General features: G+C 45.8%; 2 protein-coding genes across 4 annotated transcripts in view; one reads left to right on the top strand and one right to left on the bottom strand.

Annotated features, from left to right (window-relative positions):
* LOC135902506 (cytochrome P450 3A14-like) overlaps positions 1–21,273 on the bottom strand; it is a 36,148-nt gene extending 14,875 nt beyond the window's left edge. For 2 of the 3 annotated variants that reach the window (XM_070536583.1, XM_070536584.1), the window contains exons 1-8: positions 21,145–21,273; positions 18,452–18,548; positions 17,645–17,697; positions 17,208–17,304; positions 14,567–14,692; positions 10,856–11,093; positions 10,031–10,161; positions 352–439 (exon numbers count right to left, since the gene is read on the bottom strand). In XM_070536583.1, the coding sequence (XP_070392684.1) occupies positions 352–439; positions 10,031–10,161; positions 10,856–11,093; positions 14,567–14,692; positions 17,208–17,304; positions 17,645–17,697; positions 18,452–18,548; positions 21,145–21,203 (889 nt within the window). In that variant the 5' untranslated portion in view covers positions 21,204–21,273. The remainder of the gene's footprint in view (positions 1–351; positions 440–10,030; positions 10,162–10,855; positions 11,094–14,566; positions 14,693–17,207; positions 17,305–17,644; positions 17,698–18,451; positions 18,549–21,144) is intronic. The other variant, XM_070536585.1, reaches the window with a different exon arrangement.
* Positions 4,199–6,775, top strand: LOC135909723 (uncharacterized). Its single transcript, XM_065441813.2, has one exon. The coding sequence runs from the start codon at positions 4,231–4,233 to the stop codon at positions 5,419–5,421; it is 1,191 nt and encodes a 396-aa protein (XP_065297885.2). The 5' UTR covers positions 4,199–4,230; the 3' UTR covers positions 5,422–6,775.
* Positions 21,274–24,107: the final 2,834 nt, after the last annotated feature.

Here is a 24,107-nt window from a genome sequence, read left to right as displayed (position 1 = left end):
CCTCTATTTAGGAACAGTATTTATTTTCATATTTGCGTTGATATATGGCGAAATGTGGTTTCTCATACTCAGTCGTATTGTGTTTCCTCTGCTATTATTGCTCTTCCAAAGATTACATAATTTATGCTAAAATTTGCTTGCTGAGCAGCAGAATAAGTCTGTATTTTGCACTCTTTGTATTCAGGATGCCGCATTTTATATCACACTAAGCAAATGTTATCCATATTTATGCCTGCTTTTTTCGAAATTTTACAGTGAGGACATCCTTAGCTATATTTTCTCTATTTAAACAGTTCGCGTTACGCAGCACGATAGAAAGGACTATTAAGGGAAACAAATTTACAGAGTCACCATTTGAAACTTTGTTATCGCCACGTTCCTCTTCTGCCTCGATGTACTCCGCGTCAAGGAGATTTTGCAAGACGTCATGCTTTCGCAGCTGTCACGGGATTGAAAAAGAAAATTAGCTCAACCTAGTCTCCCACAAGGCAATAGATCACGAAGAAAATTTTCGCTTGGCGCCAGTGATCTGGCTGAAGGAGGAGTAGATTTTAATGAACAGAAAGGAGGAGAGGTCGGCCTGGAGAGCGTGCCTCTAGCCTGCTACTCCTCACTGGGGAAAGGGAAGTGGGAAATCTGACTGACTGGGGAAAGGGGAAGTGGAAAATCTGGCTGATTTCACTCGAGAAAGAATGTGAAGCCTGGTTTGTTAGTAACAGTGGTCCGTACCTTGAATTCTCACTACACGTGGTGGACCAATTGGATCTAATATCTTAATAATTCAACAGATCGTCACGTCACGAGTGTATTAAAGCTCAGGCTTGTGGACGCCCGACAACGCATGGGCTTCGCTGATATTAATTAAATGAATGGATTGATGGATACAAAACTTTAATGAAGGTCTTGAGGCACGTGACTCAGCGCGCTGCGGGCCGCTCCCACGTTGGGACAGTCAGGCCATGACCGACCGCCGCATCGTCGGCCCTCTGGACAGCCCATAGTTGCGCCCCGGCATCGGGGCTCTTGATAGCGGAGAGCCACTTGTCATCATTGCTTTGTTCTGTGCCTCGTAATGAGGGGCAACACCAGAGCATATGACCTAGACTAGCTAAGTCATTGCAGTGCCTGCAAGAACTAGTGGCATAGGTGTCGGAATAAAGCTTGTAGAATAAAGCCGGGCTGGGATACGAGCCTCTTTGCAATAATCTGAGGGTCAATGGCTGTGCTCTATTCAACTTCTTGTGTGGAAGGAAAAGTGTCTCCTGCCGAGATAAAATTGCTGCGTAATTTCATTGTATGTATCGGTTGATCTCTGTTCTCCACCACCGCGGCACGGCGTTGGAGTTCTCCATGTTCGCGGAAAGCGAGACCTCGCGCCTTGGAGTGGGCCAACTCGTTGAGGTTTGTGGGGCCTCCCATGATAGATCCCATGTGAGCGGGGAACCACGTGAGTGTGTGGGCGGCGATGCTTTCTCCGTCGAGGATGCGACAGGCTTCCTTACAGACGGCACCAACGCTGAAGGCGCAGATAGCTGCACTGGAGTCGCTGAAGGTATTGGCATGCTTGTCGTCCTGGAGGGCCAAGACAATGGCCACTTGCTCGGCCACACACGACGAAGTGCTTCGTACGGAAGCGGCGTTAACGGTCGAACCCCTGTGGTTGATCGACACTAAAGTGAAATTGTTGCTTTTGCCATACTGGGCCACGTCAACGAAGCAGCTGCCGCCAGGGAGTTCTGTCGCATGGCGTAGGAGTGCCACCGCCCTGGCCTTCATTCTTTCTATGTTGTGCTGGGGATGCATATTGCGTGGGGCGGGCGATATGATGATGTTATCTTTCCGCTTTGTCAGAAGGCCCTGGTAGGCGTCTTCGACAGTGGCCGGGGGGACGCCCATCTCTGTTAGGAGTTGTCTGCCCACCCTGGTGCCAGAGAGCCTGAGAATCTGTTATTTACTGAAGCAATTATTTATTAAGACAGACTAACTAGGTCATTCTCGAGTGCAATTATGACCAAGCGCATCACAAGCTATCGTTAATATCCGCTAATGTTGCCATCACGCCCTGTATCAAATATTAGTCTCGACGAAATGCAGCGCTAAAATTCGCAAGCAAAAAGGGAAGCGACATGCCATCGCGCTAGTACAACACCCTTGCTGAACGCTCCTATGGCTTCCATATTTTTTCCTTGCGAATGTTCGTGCTGGTTTTCTCATTTTAGTTCCACTGTGAGCCCAGCAAGGAAATCTGTTAGTCGCGACTGTTCGTTTATCACCTGCGAATAGACGCAACATGAATATTCAGCGGCCGTTTCGGGTAACTAGAACCAAGCTTTAAATATGTTGTAATATAACTCTGACAAATATGCCGATGGTAAGTTCTCTATAGTCATTTTGAGTTACTCAAACCATTTGTCGAAACACAATTATTTAGCTAATTAGCTACATTTATATATGCAAAATTTTACCTGGGTGTTTTAGAGCTTAGGTGGTACATGATATGGTGTAGAGCGTACTCAGAAACGCCTAATAAAGTTGTTGTTCTTGCTATTACGCTAGCGTTTACGAGGTTCTTTTCCCTGAGGGCTGAATATGGCCCGCAGAATACGAAAAGTAAAGAAAACGAGAACGGGAAAGAAACGGGAAAACGGGTATTACGGTTAGCCCATTGATTTGCCTAAACTTCGTCCTTCTGGCTTTGCATATTGATCATTTTCGACAAAGTACTGTATCATACATAACAAAGAAATTGCGACAGAACCCGTCACACCATGACTGAAGACGGTAATGCGTTTGTATGGAATCACTAAAGCGACACGATGTGCTGCTGCCGTCAGAACGAGTTATATATTAGGCGTATACTGTAGCGGGACTCCTCTTTCGCGCATCCCTAACTACATTAGGCGCTGTGTAGCGCCGCCACCCCAAAGCCTGCACGTTGCCTCCGAAATGCATGGCGCGCCGGTGCGTGCGAACGCTGAGGAACGCGTCATCCGCCCACCGGGCTCCTCCCTCGCGCTTCTTTCTGTACACGCCACGCCATCTAGTGGCACTGCCGAGAAGTCTGCGCGTGGTCTGCGAGACGAGAAACATGGCGCACCGGTGCCTGCAAACGCTGAGAATCGTTCTCGCGCTTGCGGCACACACAGTGGCAGATACACGTTGATGAGAAGTTCACTGAAGAGCGAGAAATACCCATTGAATTCATGACGCACTCTGCTAAAGCGCTGGCGTGAAAGGCGTTCCCTGAAAAGCGCCACGCACGAAGTGCATTTGTGGCGCAGCCTAATACTGCGTCGGATTGCTGTTCCTGAGGAACACTTCTTACCTGGGCTCGTTTCCGCTAAGTATCGGAGAAATTTAAGGGATCTTTACCGTCATTGCACATTCCCAGTGGCACATACACCTATTTAGCCAAGTTCACGTCAGAGACTTTCGATGAAGAGTGGCACACAACTACTGGCACATACCCATTGAACCGAGCTGACATCCAAGGGGTTCATTCGCAACTGGCATAGACTCAGTGGCGCATACTCAGTACTCCAAGTCGGTGTCAGATAATTTCTTCGAACAAGGACACCTACCCAGTCCCGCGTCTGCAGTGACCCATGTCGGCGTGAAAGAGGTTCGTTGAAGACCGGCACGTATGTACAGATTGCCACATACTCACGGACCGAAGATCGACTGATTGTTTGTTTCGAACACTGTTACTTCCACACAGCAGCCTTATGAGCTACGCCTTTCGATCACTGATTAACCAGTGACCCAGGTATACTATAGATGAAAAAAAAATGGCTGTGGCTTAGGTAAGGTTAAGCCCAGGATGCGAAGCATACTAGCCTTTATTTTAGTTGTTGAACCACTGTTTAGCCTGGTGAACTGCTGTTGCTTGGCTATATTAGGTTCGGCTAGACGAAGAAACAACTCATGCATTACTGCTTCGCCTTCAAGAGTGGAACGCGACAGCGTTCCCGTCGACCCGCCAAGGGGTGTAAGACAATGGGCTACAGGGCAGCTACTACGCGCCCCGCATTGGACGCGGTGAGCGTCGAGCAAAGCAGCGTTCGGCGCGGCAATGAAATGTGCGCCTGAGCAAGAGACGCACGCCTTAGAAACAGCTCGTTTCGAAGGCAACACCGCATTCACTAGAGGCGCTTTTGTACCGCTTTGAAGCATCGCACTCGTGGCTCAGTGAGACGCGTCTTGGCTACCGAAGTGGAAGGACGTGCTATCATGTGCTCCCTTGTAGGGGCGGTTTCAGCGGCCCGTGTGGGCCGTGGTATCAGGTGTACTGAAAAGCCGGCTGAAGACTACCAGGTTGTTCTGCCTCATCTGCCCACAGGTGCTTCTGTTTTAAACACCGTTTTTTTGCATGCCGATGTGAAAGCCAGGCCATATCGAGTGGAGCATGTCCGAGATAGCCTTGCACGTCTTTCGTTGCTGCCGGAAGTGGTGGCCCTCGGGGCATACCAAATGAATCACCTGTGGGCAGTGACGTTTAAGGACGAGGAAGGCAAGAGGAAGATATTAGAAGCTGAAGCGTTCAACGTTAAAGACCACCGCTGCATGGTCATCGACCCGCGCGACCGAGGTGTCCGACTGAAGCTATACTGGCTGCTTCATGGCGTACCGGACGAAGACGTGCGAGTGGCTTTGGCGCCGTTTGGAAAAGTGACGGAAATTAGCAGAGACAAGTGGAAGGTCAAGGGCTGCATTGACAAAGGATCAACCACCCGCTCGGTGACGCTGAAATTAAATGTGGGCCTCACTGTGGACGACCTACCACACCAACTGCGTGTTGCTGAGGATATGGCGCTCGTCTTCGTTCCTGGCAGAGCGCCGCTCTGCCTCCGATGCCGTGGCATCGGACACATCAGGCGAGAGTGCCGCGTTCCACGATGTGGGGTCTGTCGTCGCTTCGGCCACGATGATTCCCAATGTGTGCGCTCTTATGCCAGCGTTACAGGCCCACTCCAAAGGGACGTAGTATCCGAACACATGATGGACGCCGCAGATGCCGAAGAAGCTAGCAGGGAGGACAACGACGTGGCGAAGACTCCTGCAAAGCCCCTTGAACCCTCCCCAGGAGCTGTCCAGGAAGCGACCCTGGGGGGTGAGCCCTTGGCTGCAGCCCCGGAAACGAAGCCAGAGACTGCGACATGCGACGCAGGCGTGAACGCAGCAAGCGCGTCATCGTCACTGCCGCAAGAAGTCGGCCAGGAAGCAACGGACGTCGAGATGATTACGACCGGAAGCATCGCTGCAAAGCGTGCTCACGAAGACACTGGCGATGCAGGAATAACTACTGCGTCGGGCACCGGCGAACCTCCAACGAAGGCATCGACTACGCGGCGGTCTATGCGCAAACCGCAGCCGAACGTGCCGCCTGGCAGTAGGGTGGCCCCTAAAACGCCTCCGCCCTAGCGGAGGACCCGTTCCAGTAGCCTTCAACGATGACTACAAGAACCCCACAGCTTCGATGTGAGTAGGACGCTTGGCCAAGCAACCCCATGAGATGGCGTCTAACTTTAAATCTAGCCTACGCGTTGCGACATTGAATGTGCGAGGAATGTGTTCGCGCAGGCGGCAGTGCCAGATTAGTCGCATGCTTTTAGAGAATGACGTTGACCTTCTGGCTGTGCAAGAAACAAAAATTGAGAGTGAGGAGCAAACAGAACAGATGGTTCAAGTTTTTCGATCTAGATACAGTGTATGTGTGTGCCATGCTGTTGGACGGTCAGGAGGCTGCGTCATTTTTATTCGCAATAGCATATCGGTTGTAGAAAAAGTGTCCACCTGCGAAAGTGGGAGACTTGTAGCATGTGATTTTATTTTTGCTGGTCTACTGTGGCGCGCTGTCTGCATCTACGCACCGAACAAAATTCATGAACGCGAAATTTTTTTTAAGTATGCTGAAGGATTTTTGAAAACAGAACGACATGTTGTGCTTCTTGGGGATTTCAACTGCGTCTGTACAGCTGAAGATAAAACGATGAGCCTCAAAGTACGCGATAGAAGCGCTGAGCTGTTGAACGCGATAGTAAATGAGAGAGAGCTTGAGGACATTGGTTATGCAATGACGCGAGATGGCCAAGCACGGTATACGCACTTTCAAGGTGATTCCCATGCGAGGCTTGATAGAATATACGTACCGGCGAAGTTTGTACCACTGTGTTCCTCTTATGAAACACAATATCTCAGTTTTAGCGATCATAGTTTGGTCTCGATTACGATTGGCGAAAAACGAAAGAGTGTCAAGTTTAATTGGTTCCTGTGGAAGTTCAATGAAAAACTGCTGCAAGATGAATTGTTTGTCACGAGAGCCAAGGAGTATCTTTCAAATGCCCTGCATACGGAAACCAACTGTTTCATATCAGTGTGGGAGCAGTTCAAATGCGACTTTAAAATTGCTGCCATCGATAGAGCATGCGTATTGCGTCACAAGGACAGGCAACAAGAGGAACAGTTACACAGTGAACTAGTGTACATGTTAGGGGTAGAACATGAAGTGCCTGGAGCGTTTAAAAAAGAAATACGAGAGGTGAAAGCGAAACTCGAGTTGATCGACGAAGATAAGTACCGCGGCGCAATGATAAGGGCGCGCACTGAAAAGTTGTGGCTGGGCGAAACGCCCAATAAGCGTGTGCTAAGTGAAGAAAAGAAGCATGCTGCAAATAAGGAGATAAATGAAATTCGCTATTACAACAAAATTACACGAGAAAGCGAAGAAATAAAACGTGCATTTGTTGATTTTTATACCGAACTTCTTGGAGGAAGAATTTATGACCCCGAGTACTTCAAAACCCACTTTCTAACTCTTATGCCAAGATTAGAGGACACGGTTAGAGAATCACTGGAATCTGAAATTACCGTGGCCGAAATTGAAGCGGCAATCGATGACTTGGGTAATGGCAAGTCGCCTGGGCCAGATGGACTGGGCGCAGCCGTATACAAATTTTTTAAGGCAGAAATGGCAGTGGCTTTACACCGAGTGATCGCTGAATGCTATGAAAAAAAGCAAGCGCCTCTCTCGTTCAGGACAGCGCACGTAGTAATGATCCCCAAAACTGACGATCCTGCAAAATTACTTTCAGTTGAGTCCTACCGTCCCATTAGTTTGACCAATACAGATTATAAAATATACATGAAAGTGTTAGCTAGAAGGCTCCAAAACGTTATTAAGTCCCTCGTTGGCCCGCATCAAACCTGTGGCATTAAAGGTAGAACAATTTTTACAAACATACACATAGCAAGAAGTATTCTGGAATGTTGTGACGCAATGCATGACCGCGTAGCTATGATTCAGCTAGATTTACATAAAGCGTTCGACAAAGTTGTACATGAAGTTCTGTTTTTATTGCTGGAGCACGTAAATGTTGGATCTGTAATTACTGAAGGCGTTAAAATGGTGTATCATGATTGCACAGCCAAATTAGTGATCAACAAAGAATTAAGTATGTCAATTCCTGTGCGGTCGAGTGTGAAACAAGGATGTGCGTTGTCCCCTCTACTTTTTGCGATATACTTGGAGCCGTTTTGTTTACGTTTGCTTGCAACACCATGTATTCGAGGCTTCACTTTTTTCAGCAGTGAAGTTAAGGTCTTAGCGTACGCGGACGACATAGCCGTGTTTTGCACTGATGCTAGAAGCGTGCAGGAAGTTGTCAGTGTTGCTAATGCGTTCTGCACAGCAACTGGTAGCGTGATCAGTTGGTCGAAATGCCTTGGATTTTGGCATGGCAACTGGCAGAGCACCCCCGAGGTGTACTGTAATATGAATTGGACCGTCTCCCCCGGAAATTACCTCGGTGTCCCGCTAAATAACTACCTCAATGCTGATGAATATTGGTCTGAGGAAAATAAACGCGTCAAAAATGCTACCGATAAATGGGGTGGCCATAACTTCTCAATGTTCGCAAGAGCTTCCGTTTGTAATATGTTTTTAATTGCAAAAGTGTTCTACGTGTTGCAAGTGATGGCCATGACAAGAACTTCGGTTCAAAAAATCCACCGAGTGTTTGCGACCTTTATTTGGGGATCGCAATGGGAGCGCACAAGCCGGTGCAATTTGTTTCACAAGGTGAAAAATGGTGGGCTAGGGCTCTCACACCTGTTTTTCAAGCAGCTAGTAAGCAGATTCTTCTTTGTGCGGGACCAAACTGATGTGTTTTTGAGAACTGTGATCCAAGCACGATTGCAGGATTATCTATCTGACTTTGTCGTGTCATCTGTTTCTTTTGGAGCTGGACCGCTCAGTCCTTATTTTCGTGAAGTGGTTACTTCTGTACGCCTGCTCAAGGCAAGGTTCTCATATGAATACTTGTGTGATGTCACGAAAAAGCGTTTGTATTCTGATATTCTCGATGTATTTTTACCATTACCGGTTTACCGAGCTGCCTACAGGCTAGGTCCTGAGCGCGATGTGCTAAAGCGCGTTAAAAAAATGCCAGTGAGACCCTCTGCTAAAACGTTCTTTTTTCAATTACATACTGACACTCTCCCTGTAAAGCCATGGTTACAAAGCAAAGGTCTTTCTGTACCTTGGTCGGTAAACTGCTTAATCTGTAATAAGCCAGAATCAATTGAGCATATTTTTATTGACTGCCATGACGCCGTATTTCTGTGGGACGTCCTACAAAGAACACTTAAAAAAGAATTGCCGATAAGCCCTTTTGGAATCCGGTTTCTTCCACGTGCAGAAACAGGGGAAGCGCCGAGTGATATGCTAATGCTGCTTTGCATGCACAGCGTATGGAAGACGAGAATGGACATCAGACATTGTCATATACAGGCTCACTCAGCAAGACACTATTTTGTTGAGAGCATTATATACACACGCGACTTGTTCAGAGCACTATGTGAACCCCCGGAATGGCTTCCTGTACTAGACCAATTGGCTTCTGTGAAGCCCTTCTAAACACCTTACACTGGCCGAGCTGTGGCTGGTGTTTTTAGAATATGTACATGTCGTGTAATTGATCTTTTTGTTTGCGTTTGTGAAAAGGCAATAAAGAAAAAAAAATACTCGTGGCTCAGTGGTAGCGTCTCCGTCCCACACTCCGGAGACCCTGGTTCGATTCCCACCCAGCCCGTCTTGCAAGAGTTGAGCCAAAGCCACTTCTCCTCTGTCGTGACGTCACGGTGTCACGTGGTTTCATGGCGACACCGCCACGCCTGAGGAGCTGGGTTGAGCTCTCGTAATATGCTTCGCATAAAAACGGTTAGATATGAACATACACACATAGATAGCCACCGGAAAGAGCGTGAAGTATCCAAAGAATGCTAGCGCATTAATATACACTCTTGAAACTTTCCGACAGCAGAATTCCAAACAGTACCACTAGCTCAAAATGCCGATACTGAAACCATTACGGAACGGACCCATCGACAAGAAACACCACTGCAATTAGTAGTGGTTATGCTTATTCGCAGAGTCTTATTGCCTTCTGTATTTTAAGAAAAGTATAAATCGCCTCAATTTCTAGGACAATCAATGCAGATAAAGCGTAATAAACAAAGCCACAAGAACGTCTCAAATACGTGTGGTAACCATGATTCCTATGGTGGCTTAACGATCAGGCCGCCAGTGCTTCCTCTAGCACTTATTGTAGGAAACTCTTTGGCGCAAGCACCCTCGTAGTCTTTTGACGGGCATCTAGACGGGGTTTCTAGAACCCCGAAAAAAAGAGCCACGTATGAGTTAACGCCATGAAAGCCACTTTATGAAGTGTTTCTGAGCATGCTCAATAACTTTTTAATACGACTTGTGCCCGAAAAGGAATAATAATAATCTTGCAGAGGTAAATGGGACTAGTAAGCTAAGTAAAAGCACTTCCAATAAATATTTTGCGTAACTCAAGACGACTGCAAACAATATGCTGTTGGACTCATTCGTCTAATGAGACATACGACATTAATTCTAAATTTTGGTTCTAGTTACCTGGTACACAGGGTATACCCAAATAGGCAAAATTATTCCTTCGATCTCCAACAGCAATTCCTAATACGTGAATGGCGAGAACTTTGCACTCACCGAGGGATCACCCTTTCTCAGTTGAATCACCTTGGCTGTCTGTTCATTCAGGTCTTCAAATGAAAATTCTCCAAGGACAAGTGAAAGCCAGTAGAGCGGCTTCATGAGCGCCCCAAATGAGGTCGTGCTCTCTAAATAGAAAACATTTATAAAAAGCTACAATGGCTTAGCTCGTTCAGTGGAATTTTTTTGTAAATATTTCGTTGAGATTCCTGCAACGCATTAGTTATTTATCTGCCTTGAGGGAAACTGGGTCTCCAGCATGATATTACAGGGGCGGTGCCACAGCCAAAGAGAGAAAGACAAAGCAAATACCTGGAGGTTAACCAGAGATTATCTCCGGTTAGCTACCCTGTACTGGGGGAAGGGAAAAGGGATTCGATTTATGAGAGGTTCTTTTGTTTTAAGGGTGGGGGGGAGGGGCGGCAGGGATTGTGAAGCATGCTTTTCCAGGCACACAATAACTGCCAGTTTATGGTGCTAGATGAGGGCGATGGGTGGGGGGGGGGAGGGCTGGAAGAAATTTTCGTTGCCCTGCACCCTCGCCACCACTTAGACTCGCCCCTACGATATCGTTCTTCTCGCCGAAGGTCAATTGGATGATTTTTGATTTTGAGAACGTTCTACTCCACACCATTGCAAGAGCGATAAGTATATGTGATTCTGAAATTCTTCAGAAGCGTAGATGCGTAGGTAAATTGGTGTATAATTGTCAAATTTAAAAGAGCTCAATACACAGCGCCGAGTAAGACGACACAGCACCGGACTCAGGCATAATCAATTGAAGAAGGGTAAATATTTGTCTTGGGCAAAGTATGAACTCACGTGCAATCATATGAAAAGGTCCCTTTATGAGACCCCTTAGGGTAGCCTTGGCGATGGCCATGAGCGGGTGGTCAGGCTTCCCTTGAAAGCGTTCGTCGATGCCGAACGCTCCTCGGGCTGTGTAGTCCATAGAGAGTTCCTCAAACTTGCGAAGCATGTGCACCTCTTCTCCAGTGTCCGCGTACTGCTCAAGAGACTTGATAAAGATGCTTGCATCTTCTTCAATGTGTGGCATCATCTAGAGTTTAGAACGCTTGCACTGTATGTGGTGCATTCACTACTTATCTAGAAAGGCGCACTTGTTTTGGCTTCGTAATAAACATGAATGAACTTGTAGGTGATACGCCATAAGCAATTAAGACCAACTACGTATCGTTCGTAATCGTCCTAGGCGGGTCAGAATATTTTTTCGATGTATTTAGTTAGCTCATTAGCTAATTTTACTGTTGTGAAAGTTTCAATGCCTTTTTTAGGGCATATCTTTCAATAAAGAAGCTTTAGGGCGTGCTCACAAACAGACAATCACGCTCCTTCGATGTGCCTACTGTTACGCTGGTTCTTAAGGAAGTCCATGAAATTGCGGTCTTGCTGCTCTGGTTTGTATCGTTCTCAATTCTGTTTCGAAAAAAGACGCTGCAAGGCTGCATGTCCAGCGTAAAAAGAAGCGGTCGACCTATTCTATTTCTACTTTCTTTTTCTATTTTCACAAGAACTACTGACTGATGCTGCCTGGCTGGTGCCAGGCAGCATGAGTTACCCCATCGTTGTGAAAATAGAAATCTTCCGTGGCCCAAAATGATAAGCGATAGGCCGGTGCTGAAAGTGGATCAAAACGTACTTATTCCGTTTAACTTATGATAGGCATGCTTACTTCGTTCTTTGGAAACAATGTTGAGAGTGCTGCAAACCAAAAGCTTAAACGCGAAGGTACGGCTTTATTTTTTACTGTCGTATTTCCCATACTTTCTTAAGAGCTCGGTAAGGCGAACATGTAAAAATTATGTAATGGAAACAACTTCATTGTGAATTCCTGATTGTCCTCTACAACTTCTATATTTACACTTATGGCGTAAAACACATCTCTAAAACCTTGCCTAAAATACTTTGTTGAGTATTATAGGACTCCAAAAAATTACTTTTAGTAAGTGAGGATGACAAATAACAATAGCTTAAGGCGTACAATGTTTTGTTAAAGCTTGGTTCAACGTATGTGCAACACCAGATATTTCTATGCACGACACCCTACGAGGTATACCTCAGTTGCCGTTCTCTATCATTTGAGACGAGGAGGATAGACTATGCGCAGCAGCTATCCTATAAGTGGAACCTCTATACTTATTATATACACTAACTATAGCGATATACCCTCTACCGCCCCTACATGTACGTTCAGGTTAATTCATAGTGTTGTAACGTTTGCTTCAGAAAGTATCCCCGATTGTTATTTCCATGGGTTAAATTTACCAAACTCACAGCACGCCCTTAACAACATAGCGTTGGTGAGGCGCAGCCCAAACGCGCATCATCAGTGATGTCCTGCCGCGAGCGTTCATAAAGAAAGCAATGATCACCATATATGGCTTTTATAAGGCATGAACGAGACCTCGCATAATCGGGTATAGACCCTGTTTTCGCTGAAAGATAAGTCAGGAGCACATTAACTGCTTACTCAAATTGGGTTCATCGTGCACTGATCTATTCCTCCCTCATTTCCACCATCAGTTACAATATGCGGAATTGAGTATAATCAACGTTTGACACATTGTCCCCGACTACCTTCCACTAATATTGAAACTGCGCCAAATCCAGAGAAAGGTATCTGGGAGAGGCAAATGAAACGTTCGTACGAGATGTGTACCAACAACTTATTTGCAGGTTGACTGCGTTCCCGATCCATTTACAATATCTGTGTTATGAACAACTAGCCTCGGTATATCAGTGCCTATGACAACGCACTGTTGAGTTCGAGGTCGCAGTTTCGATCCCGACATCGGCTTCGATCACGGCAGTGGCGACCCCATTCCGATGGGAGCAGACTTCAAAGATGCGCGGAGGGGTCAACGCTTACCTGATAAAAATGAAATTTTCTAGGATTTTACGTGCCAAACTACGATCTGATTAAGAGGCATGCGTTAGTGAAGAAGTAGCTGACAAAAGCTTTCTTTCGAATCAGAACGATTCGCGTCCTGCGAGTTAGTGGGCTCGAGAACACGCCGAGGTTGCGCCCAAGAGTTTTAGTCTCCCGGTGGCTTCCTTGGCCTGCTGTGCTGCCCAGAGTCGGTGTTCCAGGTTCGAGCCGAGCAGCGCGGCCTGCCATCGCGCGCAGAGGCTGTCAGTGGAGGTCTCGCTCTCATCGTCGCGTATTAGTCTCTGGCATTCCCATAGTATGTGTTCTAGCGTGGCTTTGGTGCTACGCACTTTGCATCTATCTACTGCGTATATTTCTGTATAGATAGCGTGTATTAGGACTCTTGTAACATTTGGTTTGTAGTTGTCGCCACTGGATAGCTTCGGATCTATTGAGTTCTGGATTGGGGGGTGGATAAGTGCATCTTTGCATCTTGTAATGGTTGGTGATGTCGCTGAACCTGATCATTCTGTCTTCCCATTCTCATACGTAGGTGGATCCTGTCGAGGGGTCCACGTTCGTCGCATCTCGGAAAGTAAGTCTTCGAGCTACGTTGTGTGCCACCCTGTTAGGGTGGTCCTCTCCCGTTGAGTCGGGAGTGTGGGCTGGTATCCATAGGATTTGGACGCATCTGCCTTCCCCTGTTGTTTTGCCTTTTCTGGATATGTTTATGGCCTCAGGTGAGATCCGGCCACTCGCGAAGTTGCGTACTGCCTTTTCCGAGTCGCTGATTATATAGTTTGCGTTGGTTTGTGCTACGGCTAACGCTAAAGCCACTTCCTCCGCCGTTTCGATGCGTGTCGTGTGTATAGTCTGGCTTATGCAGCATTGTCTGTTGTGGTTAAGTAATGCTGTGACAAAGCTACGTTTGTGTTTGTAACGTGCAAGGTGTACAAAGACCACGTCCTTGTCTCTTCCGTTGCTCTTCACCATGCTCTTTGTCCTGCTTCATCTCCTGCCCTCGTGGTGCACAAGATGCATATTCTCGGCTAAGTGGAGGTACCACGAGTTTGGCCCTTAATTCCTCGGTTATGTCCCATTTGTCTCCGTTTTGTGTGTTATAGCGGACGCCTCGTTTATCTAGGATGTATCTGTCCGCCGTGGTCTTGGAGAGGCATTCGTATAGTGCTATACGTTGCACTTATATTATTTCCTCTAGCGTATTGTGCAGTCCCAGCTCTAGGAGTTTATCTGTGTTCGTGCTGAGCATGAATCCAATCGCTTGTTGATATACATTCCTAATCAGGCAGTCTATCTTCTTCTTTTCTGCGGCGTACCATCTGTGCTATGCCGCCACATACGTCAACCTCAGTGGAGGACTCCGGATTATCTTTCCGACCACCTGGGGCTCCTTAGCCTGCATACAATGTACGGCTCAGAAGCGGATTGCCATACCCACTGATTTATGAAAGATTCGTGCAATGCCAATTAAAATTTCACTGACAAGACATGGCTGTTAAGTGTTGCTGTTTTAGATGGCTGGGACAGTGTAAATGAGGAAAACAACGTAACATGTCTGTCTGTCAAAGCACCTCAGTATATGTACGTAGCGAAAGGGTTTACAGAAAAACTTGACGGGGCACCTGTTTCAGCTTGCTGCAACTGAAGCCCTGCGCAACACATGACCGGATACTTTTCCACGGGAGGCCGCAGGCGTGCAAGATAGACTTCTTCAACACAGGGTGATTTTGATCGGTCACCATTGTGATCTGGAAAAAGGAGAACCCTTTAAGTGTCGATGGAAATGTTTGATCTGAACGCATTTCCCAACAGGGCAGCGTCTATGACTACGACTCGCCGCTGTTACACTATGGCTGATTAGATATCTTCAGCTTGTAAAATAAGTCTCGAAGTGCCCCAGTCAGCCTGGAAGTAGCCTTCCTAGTCATCTCCATCATCATCATCATCATCACAGTCATCGTCGTCATCCTTATCAGCCTATCCTCGTCCACTGCAAGACGAACATTCATGCACCTAACTCGAATTGCGCTTGTCTTGCGCCAACCCCCATCTCAGGCCAGAAAATTTTCTAATTTCGTCAGACCATCTATTCTATGCCGTCCGAGACTGCGCTTTTCTTCTCTCGGTTTCGCAACGTTTTGTAACTCTTCCTTCCTGCCTCTGTCAGTGTAAAACATAGATAGAGAGATAGGATAATGCAGAGAAAGGCAGGGAGGTTAACCAGAGGTAGTTCCGGTTGGCTACCGTGCGCAGGGGGAAGGGTTAAAGGGGATAAAAAGAGAAGTGTAAAACATAACTTACACATATTGTTATGGCATATGATTTCAAAAGCAAGGGGTTATGTAAAAAGTCAAAACATATCGGTTCATGACCGCTGAGAAACCAGACGTTAACAGTGACTGTGGCAGTTGTTAGACCTTTTTATAATTAAGATGGAGGCCCCTCAATTGAAATTTAAATTGTTATGCCACTCAGCCATGCCTGGAACGTTATTTATGGAGAGGGCGTGTATTCAATTTTTTCAGTTGGCAGTACTGAAGGTGAATAACATGTTTCCAAATATTTACCTTGTAGTGACGCCAGCTGGTCCTTCCCACATAAAAATAAATACGTGAAAGCATGCCACAGGAATACAATAATTTTACACAGGTGCAATGTCATCAATAGAGCAACGCAAAGCAAGATAGGAAAGACAGATAAATTAAACAGATGCTAGTCTCCGGTTCCCATATCAGTCGATCCAAGTTAACGTACTGTAGTCAACATGAGTACTAGTAGACGTTATGCGGCATAAACACAATGCACCGTCACGCACAATATTAGTCGCAACACGGTGCCCGAGGTCTAAGTCACCCCAGCACTACACGGAGGAGCTGACATACAAAAACAAATTAGTTCACAAATACCAATAATCGGAATGGCGTTTAGATCTTCAATTAAAAACCCGTCGACAATAAGTACAACCAGAGCCTTTGAAACGTTGATTCACCGTATGCATCTCGGTACCACGTACACAAATCACTTTCTACATAAAATATCAAGAGCTCATAGTGCGGAATGCACATGTGACCACGCTTATAAAGATGCACAGCATCCTCTGCTAGAGTGTCAGTGACACAACACACACAGACAGCACTTAGGACTTGATTTAGTGGCATTAGACTGCAGGCTCTATAGCCTCAGCAAGATCTTAGGACCTTGGCAAACATATCATTGCAAAGACGAGCGTTACTGGCCCTACAGAGATTTCTAGAAGCGAGCAAGATACTCGGAAAGTCTTGAATGGAGTGTTTAAATGAGATAGCGCATCGTACGTTTTCCTTTTACCTGACTTTGACCAATCCAGTGGCTGGTTTTTTATAACTTCATAAGACTAATCCGTGAGTGCTTAGGTGCCCTTATTTTAGTCTAGCTAAGTGACCGGGCATTGTGTTTACTTTAGGGCACGTATGTGTCTGGACTCTTTGTTGCTGTGTTACTGAGTTGACTTTCAGCTTTATTGTGGCATTAGTCTACTTACGTGACTGGACTTTGTGCTTTTACGATTTGGAGTTGTCTTTCAGTTATAGTGCGGCATTAGTATACTTATGTTACCGGAATTTGTGTTGTTACGATATCACTTCTTTTGTTACGATTTATTAGTTTTCTTTTTAAATCCCTATGTGAAAAGGGGTAGCCGGCACCATTTAAACGCGACATCTCCTAAATACCATAGAATTAAAAAAAATCTCCAACGTTTCGTATGTCAGTGCTGGCGAGCAGTGTTATGGCTCGTGATAACACCGTGTAGCCCAACTGGACGAGGATAGAGAACAACTTGACACACACACACAGTGCTATGCTATGCTATGCTATGTACGCTAAATTCCTTTCTGTCCCCGTCAAGTCCAGCTGCCTGCGCTGTGTTACCGCGAACCTCAATGAATAATCCCACGAACGTGCTTTTTTAGCCTTGGGGCCTTTTCAATCACGGGCACCGTATCGCAGCTCATATTGGACGTGACAGTGCAATGTACAATGCAAATCAACAATTTGCTACACGAAGAAAAGCAAGCTGATACAGAAACGAAGAAAACAATAACGAAAGGGGAAGTATTGCGTGTCCATTGAATAAGATCTACTTTTCAAAGTACTTCGGCACCATTCAAGCTGGTAACCCTTTAATCATATTAAACTGAAATATCATGCGCATCCACTGATATGGCACCTCAGCAATAGCGCAGCAGCCAGACATTAAGAAAAGCGCCATTGCAGAATACTCACGCCACGATCGACGAAGTTCTGAAAGTTGCGAACAAAGACGTGCTCTACGAAGTTTATGTCCCTGGTCACGACAAAAGGAGCGTCGCCGTTGTAGAACCTGCGTAGTGAAATTGCATTTGTGCCAAGCCGCTTTGAGGTGCTACATCACTTGCACAAGCCCAGTGGCGTAGCAACAGGGGGGGCCGGGGGACCGTGGGCCCCGGGTGCAAGGGGCCAGTGGGGAGGGAGGGGGGGAAGGGGTGTTATATACGTCTGAAGACACGCTTCTTTCCGCCGGCTACACTCCGGGGGGGGGGGGGGGGAGGGAGGTGACAGAAGACCTACGGGCCCCGGGTGCCAGACGACCTAGCTACGCCACTGCACAAGCCTACGAAAGATGGCTTGAGTGTAGCGTGAGAACAGTTAGTTGGTCGAGGATATCTTGTGGAAAAACTTACCCGTATGTATCGCCGTACTGGTCAAGCCATTTTCCCATCACCTTGTAAATCTCCTGTCAGAATATAGGTCGAGTAATGCATGAAACAGCTGCTGAAGGAACAGAGCATAGACTCTAAAAGAAGTTTAGGCTGGCAATTCGTTTACGGTCATACGAATGTCAACACCTTTTATGACTTAAGCAAACGAAAATCGCTTTTACGGCCTCTGGCGATCAACTCGCAGTCGCCCTAGGATAGTATTTACTCTGCGTGTGCCGAACCAGCGAAAATATTATTAGCGAGAGCGTCACGTCAATGAATAAGAGTTCTAACTAATAAATATATTTGAGAACGTGGCCTCCCTTTGCAGTACCAGCCTGCTTTCTTTCAGTGCTGCTACAAACTATAATTTCGTGCTAAATAAGGCAGTTGTTTTTTTTTTTTACTGTAATAGAAAAAAAACGAAGCCACGATTGTCTTTGATTTTTTTTCACGCTTGCTCAGCACCGGTCGTTGCTTGATTGCTCTACTAATTCAATTCAGTGCAACCCTTTCCTATGTACAGGGCGGTGCGCTAGACGTTTAGTTATGAAAAAAAAATATGGGAACGGCTGCAACGTCCCTTTAACGCATTTGTTCATTTTCTTGCTGCTTCTTTCAAATACTGTTGAACCTCGATGATAAGCGTCCTGGACACCGTTTGCAGCTGATAACAACTTCAATCGTATTGCACGGAAATTTACGCAGAAAGTTCCTAGTCAAACTACTTAAATGTGGGCCTAAAGAGAATCATTGAATTAACACCGTCTAAATACACGTTGATATTACCATTGAGTGGTACTCCCGGATATTTCCCCAGATTAGGCTAGGCTTTGGTCCTGGGATTCCAATTCTCTCGAAGTAAGAGAAATGCTGCCGGCGCCATCTAGAAAGAGACAGAAAGAGAACTTAAATCAACAAAGAGAACTTGAAAAAAGACAACTTGAAAACATCGACAATTATACGAAGATCAGCGGAGAAAAACGACAGTGAATTTATCTTGGATCGGCTAGAGGGCTTTCAAAACGATACTACCGTAATCGGGGAATCAGTATCATACAGCACGCGTCCGCCATTCTTGAAAACACTGTACAGAGAGCGAACCAAATCTGTTGTCCCAGGTTGCTTCTCCAGACAACAAAAAATATTAAGGAATACTTCATACGCAATTCTCAATCTGTTCAATGCCACCACCGCAGACAAATTAAATAAATGTCACGCGTTAGCGATACCTATTGACGGTAGTATATCGAATGAAATTAGGTCCCTAGTCTTGTAAATAAAGCTAAGGTATTAAAAGTTCTAAAAGTCGTAAAATCATGATTGAAGAAATATTGTTTAAAATATACATTGATTTCTGCTTAATTCTGTTAGTGTGTTTCTTACAAGTGCGTATAATTTTCTTTGTTGCCCAATGATCGTTACTGAAATACTGCTAATATTGCTTGCATATACTTTACTTGAGGCTTCTTCTTAAGTACTAATATAACTGCTTCTTTTTCTCGTTGGTCGCGGCAATTTTCTACATTGTTTTGTGAGCGTTCTTATTTTTCTATAATTGACATAGTTTTTTTTACAACTGAGGTAGCATAGATTACATATAAAATTAATTGAAGTACGATTAAATTTTATATTGTTGCTTGTGCATATTTATGTTGCGCATACAAATATTGCTTGCGCCTGCGTACCGAAATATTGCTTTCGGAGGAAACCCTTCCATCAGTCTCGGCTAGGCATTTTGTTTCATTTCATATACGTAGCGTATACCAAAAAATAAACAGAAAGAGAGAGGCGGGCACCACGTAGCACTGACCTTCAACTAAACGTTTATTGACATAAACATTCTTATATGGACGTTCTGCCCCACATGCGCCAGGTATTAAATTTACATCTTCTTCAAAATTGTTTTCTCCAAGGTTATTTTTCTGATAGCGCGATTGATGGCTCCGACACAAACTTCAGAAAGCTTCTATATCAGTTCCGCTTCACTACTCTCTTCGATTACCGGTTTACGATCCTTCCCGACAATTTAGGTTATCAACAAAAAAAAAAACAAGGCTCGACAGGGACAAGTATTGCAGCAAAGGTCAAGAAAGCCTCCATTATTCTTGTCGACATATTTTCGGGGTTCTCGAAGTCGATCGCTTTAGAATCTATATTTGTATACTTTTAATTCAAATTTAGTGTGCTTACGTACGTGCAAATAAAAGGGAGACAGTTAGACAGACAGAAAACTACGACGATGATAGTGACCTCGAAGCGCTGACACTGGTATCAGACTCGACCTGTTGGCCGGCCTTGACTTATTTTAGCTAACGAGCTCTCATATCACCCTTCTTTGCGTCACAGCCTCCGCTTGTCAAACGAACATATTGTTGTGCTCTCTTTACCTGTGCCAGGGGAACGACAGTGTTCTTTTCCCTATCCTTTATACTTTCATAAATAAGTTTGTGGAGAGGTTATCGTCAAGGTTAATGCCTGCGACACGTTCAAGGATACGAGAACGTACGTAAAAGGCTCGCCCGGCGCGTAGATAAGCGGGAAGTATTTTCGCTTATCCGAGTGTACTGCGTCTCTTGTAGTAGCAAGTGTAGAAACACGTATAATATATTCACGAGCGTGCGACAGCGCACAGGTGCATGCTTTTCTCGCGATTACTTGGCAGACACGTTCTCTTTACTTCCTCAAGCCTAATACGGAGTATTAGGCTTCCTTAACGGCACGCTTGACTTACGTTAACGGCGACAAAATTGTAAGCGTAAAGCATGTCATCACCCGTTCAACGGAGAGCATAACTCATAAACTACGGCGCATGGCGTTCGTTCATTCTTGTTTTGGAGCTACGAGGTTACAAATTTGCATCTTTAAAGTCTTACTAACATGTCCAGTCATAGGTGTTTTTCATCAGAGCAATAACACCCACGTCTGCAGCTACGACGAAAGCTCATTGCTTACGTCTTCATAAACTGTTTATATAAATTGGTTTTATAAATTGAAAACGGTTTTATATAAATTGAAGTAGTGCGATGGGGCTGGGACAAGAAATACAAGAATACACACACAGCAGGACAAGTGCTTGCTCCTAATAAAACTTTATTCGAAGAAGCACCAGCCAATTATCATAATCTGTCAAAAAAAAAGAAACAAGAACCATCTGCATTGACAGGCATTTGCAAAGGGCGCACTGCTTCAGCTCACATTCAAGATGGGCCAACTTGCCAAAATCATGATTTCCCTTTAACTGCTTTCACTTTGATGCTATAACGCCCCTGTAATGCCACAATGACGTCTCGAAGGCCCTCGTGCCGCGAGATCCCGTGTTGCACTCGTACACAGAGCGCGACAGTACTGCACAATTACATGCGCTATTTCGCTTAACAATAATTAACACTGAATACGGCGCATAAATTTTAATTCTCGCCTGCTCGACATCCGACCGTTCCTACTAGGCAATCACACCCGCCAGCTCTCCCTCAACTCACATGAGAAGTGCAGCCAGTAGAGCAGCCGAAAGGAACAGCAGTGCGCCCGTCACGAACATATTGAAGCACGTTAGCGAAAAACCTGAGCTCCGCGGTCAGCGCCTTTCTATAGCCTCCGGTGGCGAGAGGAAAACCTGGGAGAGGAGGTCTCCTTTCTCCCGCTCTGCAATGCACCGTCTCTCCTTAACTGACATGCCGCGGCGACGAACAATGGGGAACCAGCGCTGGATAGGCGGCGCGTCGAAAAGAGTGCGTTGCACGCCGCCCTGGCGACGAAACGCGGCATATTTCAGCCACACAGCCAGACGCACACACATACGCAGCCGTATTATAGTTCGTATGTTACGTTTTCGCGCTGCTTCAAGTGAAGTTTTTGTAAAGAAGCTAGCGCCATCAAGTGAAGAAATGACGAAAGAAGCTTTTAAGCTCTATATGTTTTTCACAGTGCGTCGCGGTGAGCACGTGTTTCTTTAACGGTTGCGTCGTGTATCGATGCCGTGCTTGCGTGGCTGCCTGCCTCGCAAATCTAGCAGTTATGGCTCCGGTCGTGCTGCGCTATGGTTTCGTAAGTATTAGTTGGCCTGAAGATATTCCATATTTCTCTGGCTAGACATAAAAAATTCTGATGTTACTTCGCGACAGCAGTCAATGGAGAAGAAAGCTTTATCGCATCAGCTGACTCGCACAAGCAAATGTATGAGTGCTCCGCTACTTGATCCGTAACAATCCTGGCTACATATAGCACTAAATACATAAATCTGCCGGATGCGCAGCGCCGAGTCCTCATCCGCATGCGAATTTTTATAAACACATAGGTGGCTTAGTCGCGCGTGCGCCGACACTATGCGCATACAACTCGTATTACAAGGCAGCTTCCCTCCCACATAATTCTTGGCAATGAATGGATAATTTTTACCTTTCGTATCGTTCACTTGGTGCGGTGGCGTTGGAAGGGGCTTGGCGGTGGCATTGCGAAGGAAAAATGGTACATATGCCGGATGGTGCATGCTATTGCTCATTTTGTTTCCGACGAAATACCGACTGCAGATTCTGCTGTTTGGTATTGTCTGCCATGGCTGACCGTCTTCACTATCGAATAAACCAAGGATACACGCGAAATTTGATTTAGAAACCAGCCCGACACCGCTTGACAAGGCGACAAGACGGGAGCTTACTCCGCTCGCCTGACTGCTTGGATCCAACGCCGCCTCCGTTCTTGTTCGTAGGGTTTAGATAGAAAGACGCAGAAGGATACACCCTCCCTCATCCTGACTTAGTTGTGGCACTTGTATACGCAACAATATCGTTGGCGCCCTTTTGTTTTCCTTCGACTTTAAGGGCACGCAACGCAATTTTCGTCCGCGGGGGAGGCTGCATTGTGCACGTTCTGACCGCCAGGGCGGCGCTGCAGGCGCCGTGAAAACTCCAGCGCTGGTTCCCCATTTAGGATGTGGGTACGCTCCAGCGAAGGTAACCTTGCTGTGTAGTTGGTACTAGGGTGCCTGAATACCACTCTTCTCCTCACAGGTTGGTGACTAGTCTGCGCCGCTATATTGTGTCGGAACACATAAAGGCACGCTATGAAGGACGGCGGGAATTAAGATTCTGCGCTCGCTGACAGCGTAAAAGTCTATTCAGCGTCTGCACAATTACCTGCATTGCATTTATTTACATGTAACCTTAAGAACGGACGTTGAACGCTTACTGTAAAGCAATAAAAGAATCAGTTTCGAGCACAGCTGACAACCAATTGTTCTTGCCGTGGTTTGCCTTAGGTAAAATTAAATTTTTTATTTTTTTCAAACTCATTTTACGCATTTGGTGTACTCCAATGGCTTCAGAGGTTCTCCTTCAAAAAAGACGCCATGTGCCATGCTGTGAATTTTTAGGAATATTTAGGGATCATCTGTTGCAGGTAACGTAATTCTAATCATTGAGATGGATTACACAGATAGGGGGACATTACGTGCACGAGAAGTAAAACACATACTAAACTAATAAAAATGGGCTAATTAATTTCTTAGTTACCTTAAAGGCACATATTGCAATTTATGAATTGTAACCGGTAAGTTTGCAAGGCGTTATTTTTAAGAATCCCGGTAAACTTAGAAATTGTGACCCCGAATAACTGTCACTTGAGTCAAACCATGCAGAGGAAGACAACCGAAAAACCGAAATATAGTTCGAGGCAGCTTACCAACATGTTCAGGCTGCCTGAAGCCACAGGAGTCATGCACACAAACGCGAGAGCTTTGACAGAGCAAGGCTACAAATTTTACGCTTCTTATAAACATCAAAACAGGTCAGTTCAAGTTTACACCTTTCGGAAGTTTTACTTCCATGTTCTATCTCCTTATGTTCCATGTTCTATCTCCTTATACTTGCACTGGTACGATCAGTGCAAGTATAAATCATGAGCCGCCACAAGAACTCCCCGAGAACATTTTTTTTAACATTTGAATGCTCAGTGCGTGGGATTGTTAGGAACCACATACTGATATTTAACAGTCTTCTCATCACCTAGATTAAATTTAGACAGCAAACACCTTGTGCATCAGAAAATTTTCTGGAGGTCGTTCCACAAGAAGACACACATTTAAGCATCATGGCTAAGATGGACAACGTTCATGTCAACTTTATTGCTGCGCTCTTGGTCGCGTGGAAACATGACATGGGTGTCGCTTTTCGGTAGAGTTGGTGCACAAAGGTGCGCAGCAAACGGGCATGATGGAGTATATTTAGCGATAGAATCGTCAAGCACCTATCATCTCGCGTCGCGAGACCGACGATTCAACTCATTGAACACATATGCAGAGTAGTTGAAATTACAACCAGGCAAACACGAAAGCATCACACTTGCTAATGCACGCGCATGTACGGCTGCTTTGACAACTCTGACAAAATATGGCGGGGGGGGGGGGGGGGCGGCACGGGCCTGGTCAAAGTATGTCACCACGTTGAAC

The sequence above is a fragment of the Dermacentor albipictus genome, chromosome 3 (genome assembly GCF_038994185.2).
Source record: "Dermacentor albipictus isolate Rhodes 1998 colony chromosome 3, USDA_Dalb.pri_finalv2, whole genome shotgun sequence".
Classification (NCBI taxonomy): domain Eukaryota; kingdom Metazoa; phylum Arthropoda; class Arachnida; order Ixodida; family Ixodidae; genus Dermacentor; species Dermacentor albipictus.
Note: the sequence above shows the minus strand (reverse complement) of the source record. Positions and strands in the feature narration are given on the sequence as shown.